The sequence below is a fragment of the Rhincodon typus genome, chromosome 8 (genome assembly GCF_021869965.1).
Source record: "Rhincodon typus isolate 14 chromosome 8, sRhiTyp1.1, whole genome shotgun sequence".
NCBI lineage: Eukaryota > Metazoa > Chordata > Chondrichthyes > Orectolobiformes > Rhincodontidae > Rhincodon > Rhincodon typus.
The window spans coordinates 74,840,846-74,854,829 of record NC_063339.1 but is presented as its reverse complement, the minus strand read 5'-3'; the positions used below and the strand labels follow the sequence as shown (position 1 = coordinate 74,854,829).

At 47.1% G+C, this 13,984-nt stretch overlaps 1 protein-coding gene across 1 annotated transcript in view; it reads left to right on the top strand.

Moving 5' to 3' along the window:
• Positions 1 to 13,984, top strand: part of plekhh1 (pleckstrin homology domain containing, family H (with MyTH4 domain) member 1) — a 110,577-nt gene that overhangs the window by 23,106 nt on the left and 73,487 nt on the right. Inside the window, exons 4-5 of the mRNA XM_048599944.1 lie at positions 10,133 to 10,282; positions 12,181 to 12,264. Coding sequence (XP_048455901.1) covers positions 10,133 to 10,282; positions 12,181 to 12,264 — 234 coding nt within the window. The remainder of the gene's footprint in view (positions 1 to 10,132; positions 10,283 to 12,180; positions 12,265 to 13,984) is intronic.

Genomic DNA, 13,984 nt, shown 5'->3' with positions numbered 1-13,984 from the left:
GCCTGCTGTGTTCATCCAGCTCTACACCTTGTTATCTCAGATTCTCCAGCATCTGCAGTTCCTACTATCTCTGAAACTGGTTCACCAATGTCCTTTAGGGAAGGAAACTGCCATCCTTACCTGGTCTGGCCTACAATGTGACTCCAGACCCACAGCGATGTGGTTGACTATGAACTCCCACCCCCCCCTGCCGGGGCAATTAGGGATGGGCCATAAATTCCAGCCTAGCCAGCGATGCCCACATCCCGGGAGTGAATGAAAACGAAAATCTCTTTAGTGAGCCGTTTGCCTCAGGAGAGACTTTTTTGTTGTGTGGCCCTGACATTCTCCTGTCTCCTTCCCTTGCGGTTTCCTACGGCGGGAGGCCATTCGGCCCATCGTGCCTGTGCCAGTCGTTTCCAAATTGGTTCATCCAATATCTAAACTCGGAATACGAAGAGGAAGAAGACCTTCACGTGGAGGGGGGCGAGGGTTCCTTGCCAGGAGAAGGCCGAAACACCGGGAGACCGCCAAGCCGAGCCCAGACAGCTACGTCAGGCCACTGGAGGCCGTCTTGTCTCTGGGCCGGGAGAAGACCATCAGGAGGGAGAGGGGTAACGGAAGCCAGTAGAAGACACTACACTTCCACCTCTCAGTGTTTGTTGAAATGTAGGACTTGGGAGTCAGGAGAGAGGCCATTTTGGGTTCAATGAGATCACGGCTGATTTGACTGCAGACCCACTTTTCTGTCTGATAAGCAAAGGAGTCAATCAGAAAGCTCTCTATGTCAGCCTCGAATAAACCCATTGACCCGACCGGCCCGCACTGTTGTTTTTTTGGAGAAGAGAGTGCTTAACAACCCGCTGACAGAAAACGATTTTCCTCATCCCTGTTTGAAACAGGAGACGTCTTATTCTTAAAAGGTGTCCCCTCATTCTAACCCCACCACCACCACCACACACAAGTAGAAACATCCACCCTGTTGTGTCCCCACAAGATCTTGTATGTTTCAATTAGATCAACTCTCATACTTGCCTGCTCCGATCGCCTTGGGTATAGGCCCAACCTGTCTAACCTTTCTTCATAAGATCCCAGAAATGACAGAGGTGAACTTTTCTCTGACCTGCTTCTACAGCAATTATGTCCTTTTGAAATAAACAGTGTGTAGTATTCCAGATATGGCCTCACAAAAGCCCTGTAACAAAACATTCATAACCTTTAGATTCAGCCTCGTCACAATAAATGAAGCATTCACTTTGCCTTCTCAATCATTTGCTGTTCCTGCACACTAAGTTAGTGATTCATGTATTAGGCTGGTGTGGCACGGTGGCTCAGTGGTTGGCACTGCTGCCTCACAACACTAGAGACCCAGGTTTGATTCCACCCTCAGGCAACTGTCTGTCTGTGTGGAGTTTGCACATTCTCCCCGTTACTGCTGGGTGCTCCAGTTTCCTCCCCTGGTCCAAACATGTGCAGGTTAGGTGGATGAGCCGTGCTAAATTACCCACAGTGTGCAGGCGAGGTGGATTAGCCATGGGAAATGCAGGGTTATAAGGATAGGAGGTGGGATGCTCTTCAGAGGGTCGGTGTGGACTCGATGGGCCAAATGGCCTGCTTCCACACTGTAGGGATTCTATGACCCTCCCCCGGTTGCCCTCTGTACCACCACTTGCTGAAGGGCGCAGCGATAGTAATGCAATTGAATTTTTGGGGGACGGAAGAGTGGGCCCAAGGCTAGTATTTTAAACTTAAATCTGGGCATGCAGCCGGGGGTTGGTAAAGTGATGTGGAAAATTAGAGCAAGGGATGGGACCGGCAAAGATGCTGTGGCACACATTTTAATGGGACATTTCAGAGTACACGACATGGATACATTCCAACAAGGAATTTGAATTCCAAGGGGAGGATCCACCCTCCGTGGTTAACGAAAGAAAGTTAAAGATAGTATCAAACTAAAAACATATAATTATACAAAGATGAATGGCAGCCTCAGAATATCTTTTTTTTAAAAAGCAAAGACAGTCTAAAAAATGAACAAGGAGGGAAAATTGGACTATGAGAGGGGGGAGAAAAAACTAGCTAGACATGCTAAAACAGTAAGAGTTTCTGTAGATATTTACAAAAGAAAAGAGTCCACAAAGTGAGTGTTGGTCACGCAGAAAGCAAGCCTGTGGAATTAATACAAGCTAATAGGGAAATGAGGAGATGGCAGATGAATTGAGTGGGTATGTTGTGACAGTCTTCAGTGTAGCCGAAAGAAGTAACATCCCAGAAATGGGTGTAAATCAAAAGGGAGAGAGGAACTTAAAAAAAAATTACAATTGTGGTATAGTTACCGACCAAATTGGAGTCATGAGCTGACAAGTCTCCAGATCGCAATAGAACTTGTCTTAGGCTCTGAAAAGAAGTTGCTAGTGAGATAGTTGCTGCATGGGATTAATTTTCGAAAGCCCTCCAGATTCAGGGAAATCACCATCAGCACAGCCCCTGCTTTCTGTCTCCCTTTCTCTAAATAAAGTCCATTAGCTTTGCATCTGTCCCAAGGGAGATGTGAGAACCTATTATTATTAAAGCAGGACACTTAAAAGTAAAAGTTGAAGGTAATCAGGAAGAGTCAATAAGGTGCAAAAACAGAAAAGTTGCTGGAAAAGCTCAGCAGGTCTGGCAGCACCTGTGAAGAAAAGAAAATCAGGGTTAACGTTTCAGGTCCGATGACCCTTCGTCAGAACTGAGATCATATGGTTTTGTGAAAGCGAAATCATATTTAACCAGTTTTCTGGAGTTCTTTGAGGTCATATGTGCTGTGGATAAAGGGGGAACTGGTAGATCTACTGTACTAAGATTTGCTGAAGGCATTAATGAGGCGCCACATCAAAGGTAATTATGGCACATAAAACCTCATAGTCTTGGGGGTAATATATTGGTATGTATAGAAGATTGGCTGAAGAGCAGGAAATAGAATAAGTATGAATGGGTCATTTTCTTTTTGGCAAGATGTAACAAGTGGTGTGCCACAGGGATCCTTTTTTTATATAATTTATGTAATTGAAGGTTATTTGTGAGAACTGATGGTATGGTAGCTAAATTTTCTGATGAGAGAAGACGGGTAGGAAAGTAAGTAGTGAAGAGGACATGAGGAGACCACAAAGCAATATGAATCAGTGTGTGGGCAAACATCTGCTACAATGTGGGAAAATGTGAAACTATGCATTTTGGCAGAGAGAATTAAAAGAATTTCAAGGTATCTAAATGGTGAGAGATTGCAGAGCCCTAAGGTACAGAGGGATATGGGTTTCCTCATGCACGAATCCTAAGTTGTTAGTCTGCAGCTGCAGCAAGTAATTAGGGAAGCTAGTAGACTGGAATTGTTCCTTGCAAGAGGAATTGAATAAAGCGGAAAGATTTATGTTTCAGTTACACAGGAAAGTGGATGAATGATTGAAAAGCAAGGAGATGACAGGTCACTCGGGTAGATGGGGATATATAAACCATAATTTTATTGAATGACTAATCCCAGCCGATGGTAAACTGACTCCAGAATAAAACCCAGCTCGATAGATCGTAAGTTTTATTTTTGCAATTTGGTTTTCATGGTGATCATTCATCGAAGATATTTACAAGAGGCTGCCAATGTATTTTCAACAAAAGAGCATAACTTTATTATAAAGAGCAAAAGCAAAGTTATATATGTATATATAGGAAATGTTTCATCGTAAACAGCATTAAGAAAAGTTCTGCCTTTTTCCCAGCAATATTCTGTATGGATACTCAACCCCAATGAAGTATAACTCCTACCTTAACTCTCTGATTTCTAACTCAACTGATGCTTCTTAGCAATACTCTGCACTGTAATAACTCGGGAAACCCAACCTGAAAACAAAATGGTTCATTGCTGAACGCCAAAAATAGAGCCACTACTTGTGGCCTACATAGGCTAGTCGCAGCCTGGGATAGACAGTTCTGCAGACCCAGGTCTGCTTTTTTTTTTAATCTTTCTGTGTCCAGAAGTGTTATCACACACAGCTGCATGGCTTTCCTGCCACTGAATTCCTGTGACTTCCTTTTTGATTTTAACTATTAACCACTTCCAGTAAAATACCTGTGTAGCCATTTGGATATTTGCAAAGCCTATTAAGGGCAATGCATCAAAAGTGAGGGAGTGGGTGAGATTGAAATGGAGCTGGAGGGGGAATAATGCATACAGTGCCCACTGAAGTCATCAAGAGTATTGATGGACATTGTGTACTCCCTCTGAGTGACCTGGTTCTTTTTGTTTTTAGATATTTTCAAATCACTCTGTTCAGAGATGTTATTACACATCCCTGGAGCAGGTGGGACTTGAACCTCGGCCTCCTAGCTCAGAGGCAAGAACACTACCGTTGCACCACAACAGCCCTTCCAGCTCTGCTTTATTTTCATTATATTTGGAAGTGCTATCGAGTGGCCTTCCCACCGTCAAATCACTGCGACTTTTTCTTTTGTTCAGTTTTTAACTATTAACCACCACCAGTGAATCCCCAATTAAAAATGTACATGCAAAGCCCGTTAGGGTCAATGCCAACCATCAAAGGTGAAGTGGGGATGGGGTGGTAGGGAGACAAGGAAGGGATTATGTCAGAATGGATTTGGAGCAGGAAATAAACCACTGAATCCCCTACGGTGCCTACCTCCCTCAAAAGGTATTGAGAGATACCGTCTGATCCTTCTCCAGTGACACCTGGGCACGGACGTAACCATGGAAAAGGGGCAGACAGTCAGCAGAGGTGACCCCCTCTCCCCCCCGCTCCGCCTCCACCTGGGTCTACTTTATGAAGGGCCCAGGTGATAAGTTCCAGCTGGGTAGGCCATTGCCTGCTACCAAGGGAACACATACTCAACAAACTCCACAAGGGATTAAAAACTGGGGAATGGGACTAACTGTTTTGCCCTACAGGCATTAGCATGGACTTGACGAACAGACTGGTCCCCTTCTGTTCCTTAATGACACCAAGATGTCGCTCAGATCTTGACTCACGCAACATCCTCACCCATCAACTCCCTCTCCAGCCATTTATAGATTTTTGTTGTCGTGTTTAAACCCCTCGCTATGTAATCTCCTCCAGCTTGTAACTGAATCTTCAGTGTCAATATTTGGCTGGTAGCATTCCTGGGAAAGACTGTGGGACATTTAGCTGCATATCAGTGCAATGTTTGTGTTGACGTTGCTACTGATGGTGTTGTCAGCGAAGGTGTCGGTGTGAGTTGAAGTGAGGATTGACAATTGGGCAGCCTTATGTGGTTGCCTAGGTGCATGGCGGGTTTAACGCTGAAATGGTTCCCATGTCTCCCCCAGCAACTGATGAATGATTAAACCTTTGGCGAGTTGGGTCTTTAGCTTCGTAGTTAACTGGCTCACATCAGTGATTGCACCTGGGAACAGCCCTGAAGTCGGGCGTGCGGGGGGGAACAGAGACCCGAAGCAGAAATTCTTTTTTTGAATGAGAAGGGACTGCCCCTTCCCTCTCCATTCTCCATCAGACGAATTTGAAATTTGCTACCTACAGACTCAATAATTCCAATCTCCTCATCAACACTTCCCACCAGGAACTCATCTGATTCTCACTCCCCACTTGCCTGGATGAGTGCAGCTCCAATAACACTTGAGAAGCTTGACACCATCCAGGACAAAGCTTGATTGGCACTACATCCACGAGCATCCACTCTCTCCACCACCGACGCTCAGTAGCAGCAGTGTGTACCGTCTACAAGATGCACTGCAGAAATTCACCGAAGCTCCTTAGATAGCACCTTCCAAACCCACAACAACATCTGTCTGGAAGGACAAGGGCAGAAGATACATGGAAATGCTGTCCCCGCCCCTGCAATTTGTTGGGGGTGCAGGGGGAAGAAATTCTGCCCATTGTTTTCAGACCAATTGGTCACCTTTGAGAATCGCTCTCTCATGTGTCTTGGGATGTTTTTCCATATTAAAGGCACCATACACACACAAGTTGTCTTTGTTGAGTGGCCAGCATTTTATTGCCCATTCCTAATTGCCCTTGAGAAGGTGGTGGTGAGCTGAACCACTGCAGTCCATGTGCTGTTGGATGAATTTAATTAGCTTTATTGCGACGTGTACTCAAATGAGTAGAGTGAAAAATTTATAAGTCCCCACTTGCAACGCCATCTTAGGTACAAAGGTAACTAGGTACAGCTTCTTTAGTTGCACTGTGATTAATCTGTAACTGTGTCACCAACATACAGCACTATCTTCGATGGAGAGTACCTAGTTACAATCCTTAGTTACAGGTAGGCCCACAATGCCGTTCGGGAGGGAATTCCAGGATTTTACCCAGCGACACTGAAGGAATGGTGAGGTACTTCCAAGTCAGGATGGTGTACGTTAATTTTTCAAACAGTTCTCTCTGAGTGATTGGAAATAATAAAATTAAGCCAAAAGGTGAAATTGGCCCCGCTTCCCTAAATGTGATATGGAACGTCTGGGAAGATGTTGAATCAGAGTTGGATTCCCTGATTCGGACTCTGCTGGGAATATAAAGTAGCTTTGACCCGTACTCGGGATGCTAATGCCGATTGGAGCTTGGTGGGGACGAGCCTGGCGGATATATCGGCTGGGTGGGATTTTCAGATGCCTGATTCAGATTCGCCAGGTTCGCAACGACCAGCTCAACATTACCTCCGTCTGGCTTAATGGTGCAAAGGTCAGACAGTCACTGGAGCACTGCAGACTGGAGGGGCACGTCAGGGTCTTGTGGAATCCCAAATGCAGCTGACCGGAATGGAATTTGTGCTCTAGAACCTGTACCCTAGGTCCCTTTGTACCTAAGATGGCGCCTTGTAAACTTTTCACTGTCCTCATGTAACAATAAAGCGAATTCAATTCAATTCAATTGCCCGCCAAATTAAGGATTCTGATGGTCAATCTCCCCTGAATGTGGAACGCCTGGAAACAAATGCTCCTTCATATCAGGGATCATCGAGGCTTCCACTTTCATTAGTAAATGCCCGGGAAATGTTAGACAATTAAAAATCTAGTCTCAACTATCAAGTTGACCTCGCAACACCACCCCCACCCAACATCTTAGGCCTCCCAGATCCCTGGTAATGCCTCTGAGCAGCCCCCCACAAACTAACATGCAAGACCCAACAATTACCCTTAGAGCCACAGCACTCTCCCCGACCCCTATGCCACCTACCCCAAGCACTCCTTCATTTACCTGGCACCCTGTCCCATCCAGCCACCTGGCGCCCTGATTCCTCACCAACACGCGCCTTAAACACTTCCGCGGTCCGCTCCCAAAGTGCCCAGCAGTGCGTTTAAAACTGAGCGCAGGTCCGCAGCAGGGTTCGGGATTTGACCTCCCTCAACAATCCCGCTCTCCTGGAGCGTTCCCGGCTGTTCCTTTGCCTTTCTGGGCGAGAAACGCGGAACTCTGCGCTGACGCCGAAACGAGTGAAGAGGGGAGTGACGGGCTAACGGTGACAGTGGGGAGTTATTCGTTTCCTCATGCCCGCGGCCTCCGGGATGTGCCCTGGATGGCAGACCCAGGCAAGGTGGGCGGTTAAAAACATGCAGCCCGCTGAGACTTCAGCTTCTGAGGCTTTTTTTTTGGGTGAACTTCAAAGGCTTCAGGCCTGAAATCAGCCAGATGGACAGGCTCGTCAAAAAGGATCCAGGTGGCACTTTTGCTCAATTGCCAGGAAGCTGAGGCCCGTTATTAAGACTGAGTGCACGTCAAGATGGAGGGTTAAGGGCTGGAGAGGGAGAGGGAGGGGGAGGGGGAAGGGGGGGTGGGGGGGGACGTGGATTAGCTTTCCCACACTCTGAGTTATCAATAACTGGCTCTTCTGTCAGGCATCGGTCTCCCCGAGTTTGTGTTGTGTCAACAACGAGCCAGGGCCTCTGCGGACCTTGATCTTTTGCTGTCTGAGAAACAGATTTGGCTCGTCCTGTTTTTGTTTTGTGCCTTGATGGTGGTTCGGGGGTTGGGGGAGGTTGGTGGAAGCTGCTTTGGACTGTGACCTTGCGTGGAGAATGGGTCGCTTCGGGTTACGATCCGACGCTCGCTTTGTTTAGCCGACGTCAAGAGCAGACTTCAAACAAACTCTTGGGTGGTCATGTCCCGAGCTGTTTCCTCCAGCCCTGGAACTGACTGAGGTTCCCTTTTGTCTGGAAGAGAAAGAAGTTTGACTGGTGACCTCTCAAGGCTCTTTTAAATTGATTGGCTTGCGGTGGGGATGGAGGGGTGGTGGGGGCTAGATTTGGGGAAAAGAAACATTTTCACACGAGTTTCGCTAACGATTCCTACACAGAATGGGAGCCTTTATCCAAAGGGTAGTTTATACGAGGCTCAAACAGAGGTAATTGAAGCAAGTAATTGGATGCTTTAAGGGGAAGCTTATATAAATCGAAGAGCAAACAAGGACTGGAGGGATTGGGTTAAGAAGGTGTACAATGGAAGATGATATAAAGAATAGCCCTGTTGCAGAGCTCTTTAGCCACAATGGCCCGTTTCCCTTGCTGTAAATTCTCAGCCTCTGTTTATGTCTCCAACAGAACCAAGAGGTGGTTAACCCCTTGCCCTCCCTTCTGGCCTTCCCCTTTGGTCTTTATGTTGAAGGTAATTCAGTCGCTGGGATGAGCAAATATCATTTCCCACCAGGCCATGGTTGGTAAAAAAAACAAGGGCAGGACTTGTACAATTAATGTTAGGGCCCTGGGAAGGGTCACAGAGTCATACATACAGCATGGAAACAGACCCTTCGGTCCAACTAGGCCACGCTGACCATAATTCCCAAACTAAACCAGCCCCACTTGCCTGCGCTTGGCCCGTAGCCCTCCAGACCTTTTCAATTCATATATTCATCCAAATGTCTTTTAAAATGTTGTAACTGCGCTTGCATCTACCACTTTCTCTGGCAGTTCATTCCACACATGAACTGTGTTAAAAAAAAAAGTTGAGCCCATGTCTTTTGCAGTGTTGGAGAACAGAGAGGCCTAGGGTTTCAGGTACATAATTGTTTGAAATTTGCGTCACAGGTAGACAGGCTGGTTAAGAAGGCATTTAGCACGCTCTCCATTATTCCTCAGACCTTTGAGTATAGGGGTTGGGGGGCGTCATGTTGAGTTTGTACAGGATGGTGGTGGGGCCTCTTCTGGAGTACTGTGTGCAGTTCTGTTATAGGAATGAAATGATTAAACTGGAGAGGGCTCGGAAAAGATTTACCAGGATGTTGTTGGGAATGGAGGGTTTGAGTTATAAGGAGAGGCTGGATAGGCTGGGACGTTTTTTCCCTGGAGCGTAGGAGGTTCCTTACAGAAATTTATAAAATCGTGAAGGGCATAAGGTGAACAGTAAAGGTCTTTTCCCTAAGGCGGGTTGAGTTCAAAGCTAGGAGGCAAATTTTTGAGGTGAGAGGAGAAAGATTTAAAAAGTACGAGGGACAACTTTTTTACAAAGAGAGTGGTTTGTGTGTGGAAGGAACTGCCAGAGGAAGTGGTGGATGCAGATACAATGTTTAAAAGATATTTGGATAAGTGCAAATAAAGTGCACTAAAGGTCTGGAGGGATTTGGACCAGGAGCAGGCAGATAGGATTAGTTTAGATTGGGAACACGGTTGGACTGGTTGGACTAAAGGGTCTGTTTCAGTTACTGTGTGACTCTATGGCAGAAGGGAACTCTGTGGAATGGTCCGTTTTGCAGGGGGCTGGACAGCATGGGGAGCCCTGCAGGGTCTAACCTACCTTCCTTCGAGCCGTTGTGTGGCCATCACCTTACTGTGGTTTGTGGGATCTTTACATCCGCTGACCAGCTCGCGCTGTTTTGCGTTGCCTCGGTGGGCTACCCTTCAGAAATAACGTGCCACCCACTAAACTGAGACTGGCAACCACTCGCTCCTCAGCCAAATGGCGCTAGTAGAAGGCTAGTCATGCTTGGGAAGAGACCAACAACACTAAGGATTGCTTGCACCATTACACTGTATTAGAGGCCATGAGTAGAGTATCACAAATGGCTATAAGGTCAGAGCATAACCTTTCCATCCCTAGCTCTGCCTAACGCTGTTTGTTCAATAACAACGACTTATGCTCACACAGTGCCTTTAGGACGTTTCCTGTACAAATGGCTTTTATCTTTGCTCTCTGCCCTTCAGGTGCAGGCAATGCAGGAGAAATTGAAAGCAGCCAACATCCAGACCAGCGAATCAGAGAACAGTTTGTTCAAGAAGTACCAGGAGCTCACCAATACGCTGCAGGAAAAGGATGACGTGATTCAGAGGCTGGAGCAACAGTTAGACAAACAGGTGCCTCAACAAAACTGTTTATGTCCAAGAACCACATCTCACAAGGGCTGTCATAAGTCCCTAGGTCATTTGAAAATCAGGCAAGACCTTGAAAAGTCTTGAATTTTTGTTTAAAAATGGCCCTTCCTGCATTTATATTAACGATAAAGATTATAGGCTGTCTCCGATAGCTCAGATTTTCGCTAGGCAGCATGTTGGGTACATCCACAGGGCCTGTTCGGGAGGGGAGCTCCAGGATTTGTAACCCAGTGAGGACGAGGGAGCAGTGGTATCGTTGGAAGTCAGGATGTGGAGTGATATTTGGGGTAGTGTTCCTGTGAGCCCCCTTACTCCTGTCTCTGAAGGCGGCGGGGGCCACAGGTTTAAGAACTGTGTAGCAAATTGTACATCTGGATTGAAAAGAAAGATCTCAAACTCAAATATCCAGAAGAGAAGTAGGCCATTCAGCCCATCAAGCCTTCTCCTCCATTTAGTGATTGAACACATCAATGCCTTTTACCCACATTAACCCCATAACCCTTTAATAACCATTGGAATTCAGAACTCTGACCATCTCTGCCTTAAATAGACTTGAAAAACTTAGCTTCCATTGAACCTCCAGTTTCCAAAGGTGCACCACCTTCTGAATAAATAAATTTCACCTCATCTAAGAACATAAGAACCAGCAGCAGGAGTTGTCATCTGGCCCCTCGAGCCTGCTCCACCATTGATTAAGATCATGACTGAGCTTATCGTGGACTCAGCTCCACTTACCCGCCTGTTCACCATAAGCCTTAATCCCTCTACTGTTCAAAAATCTATCTTTGCCTTCAAAACATTCAACGAGGAAGCCTCAGCTGCTTCACTGGGCAGGGAACTCCACAGATTCACAACCTTTTTGGGTGAAGAAGCTCCTCCTCAGCTCAGTCCTAAATCTGCTCCCTTTTATTTTGAGGCTATGCCCCCGGTTCTAGTTTGACCCGCCAGTGGAAACAGCCTTCCTGCTTCTGTCTTGTCTAATCCCTTCGTAATTTTGTATGTTTCTGTAAGATTTCCCCCTCATTCTTCTAAATCTCTGTCCCCAAAATGGCACCACAGTTATTTTCAAAGTGTACCATTCGGTTTAGATTCCCCAACTCAGGGAAACATCACCCCTGTCTTGCCTCTTTAAGAATTTTGTAAGTTTTAGTTCTTGCGATTTGAAATTCTAGAGAACACAGGGCCAGTTTGGCCAGTCTCTCTCTATCCCGCCTGACTGTCCCAGGAATAGGTTTTGTGGACTTTTGTTGCACTCCCTCTGTGGCTATAATGTCTTTCCTGAGGTACTAAGACTAAAGCTGTGTGCCAGGTGCTTCGGCGCACTGCAATTTCAGCCTAAATTCCACGTTTGAGTCTCTAAAACAAGGCTTTGGGCTCGGAGTTGAGCGTGTGACCCACTGAGTCATGGCTGACACATGACAAACAGGGTAGCCATACAATTTGATTAACAATCATCCATCCGTTTTAAATAGGTTACTGTTTAACTTCGCATTTAACAATATTCGAATTGGAGCCGTCTGGTTTTGTGGTATTTGAAACAGTATTCCTGACAGAATATTCCAGAACAGTGGGCTGACAGGCCTAGGGAGACATTGTTCCTGGCCTACTTCCAGGTCATAGGTCAAATGGACACTGGCTGGTGTTTAAAAACCTTGTCTAATTTTGGACAGAAATGAATGTTTTATTCTCACTGTGTGAAAATACTGTTATTTATTTTACCTCAGAGGGCTGAGAGCGCGTTTGCCTACTTTCAAACCTGCCAGGACCTGGTTTAATCTCATCAATTTGAGTTTTATCCAGGTTTGCAGCTTCGCGCGACATCCGGGAATGCAGAAATGAATTCCCGCTGACGGCTGATTTACAATCCTTCTTTCCCTCAGAACCAGATGAGAGCACAGGAGGCGAAGGTGATTGAGGAGAAGGCTGTCAGGATCAAAGAGTGGGTGACGTTTAAGTTAAGAGAGGTAAGTCCCGGGTTCTGGTTCGCTGGGGTGACTTTTGCAACGCGAGGTGACAGGAAGGAGAATGCTGAAACATCCGAGCTCGCGGCACTCCTCCAATCCCGGCCTCTTGCCCTAATTTTAATCGCCCTGCCCTTTTTGGTGGCCAGGCCTATAGCTTGCCTCAGGAATTCGCCGCCTAAATCTTCGTACCTCACTTTCCACCTCCCTGCCTCTCCTGCTTTAAGAGGCTGTCTTAACATAGGAGCGCGGAGAGCAGGAGCAGGATGAGGCTATTCGGCCTGCTTCACCATTCATGGCTGATCGTCCATTCGCTGAGACTCCATTCCACAGCGTACGAGATACATCGGACCAGTGTGTCCCTGCCATTTTTACTGGTTTTGGCCTTTTGGGAATGGCCACAGTCAACCGTCTTTTGGGAATAGAAAAGTGTCAGTGTGACTCCCTCCTGCAAACATTCCAGTGTTAACCAAAAAGCCTGAATAGAAGGCCCGACGAGAATGACTAGAGAGGCACTCCCGTTACATATGGTCTGTTTTGAAAGTATATTGTTTTCCGCGTGTGGGTGACCGGGCTCCCTCTGCCGATGTGGGCACACTCTTCTCCCCCAGTGCCCGCACACCTCCATCTTTTACAGCAAAGGTGATTGGCGCCATCGCTGAGCGTATTGGTTTCCTTAAAAAGAAAACCACATGGCAATAAAAACACACCTCCCCGAAAGGCAGAGAGACACACAAGTCCCATAAAACCAATTGCCTCAGTGCAAAAGTAGACCATTCAGCCCATCGATAAACCTCAACACCACTTTCCTGCCTTTTCACTATAATCCTTGATTCTCCTGCTGATTAAAAATCAGCCAATCTCAGCCTTGAGGGTACCTAATGACCCAGTCTCGACGCCCCCCCCACCATGGTAATGAATTCTACAGATTCACTCTGCTCCAAGGGAAGAAACTCCTCCTCATCTCTGTCCTAAGTGGGTGAAGCCTTAGACTCTCCCACAAGGGGGATGTGAAAACATGGCAGATCCTCCAGCACACAGGCACCAATTGTTCACTGGAAGCCTGTGCATTGAGTTTGGGAACCCAATGGAGGACGCTCTGCCCGTCCGACAGCTACCTGGTCGTCAGAAGCTGAGGCCCCTTAAGCAATCAGTAGTTGACCGGTTATGGGTCTCCGCTGATGGATGGGGTGAGAATGTCAACCTTTGCGGGTGGAGGCGGGAAAGGGGCAGGGTTCTGAGCTGCCCCGACCTAAGTTTCCATCCTAGCCTCGGGGCCCTGCCAAAGATTTCTGAGACTGGAGATTTCAACCTCAAACTTTCGCGAATTGACCCAACGCCAAGCAGGACGTTGGCCCAAACTTTTCTCCAGAGCAGCTCTTGCTTGGCAAAAGTGCACATTTCGGGAGCGAGCAGGCAGAACAAAACACACAGGGCAGCTTGGTTTTACCCCACCCTGGGGTCTCTCCCTTCTCTCCCCACCCACCCGACTCCCAGAATTTGGGTCCGCAGTACGTAGTCCAGGAGAAACCAATTGAAGGGAAGTGGGAGCTAATTCCGGTGTGGAGAGATCAGGCCTGTTCTCAGTAGGCCTGCATCTCTCCCGCTCCCCCCCCCCTCCCCCCTTCACTTGGTTTCTCCTGGACTACGTACTGCGGACCCAAATTCTGGGAGTGGGGTGGGTGGGGAGAGAAGGGAGAGACCCCAGGGTGGGGTAAAACCA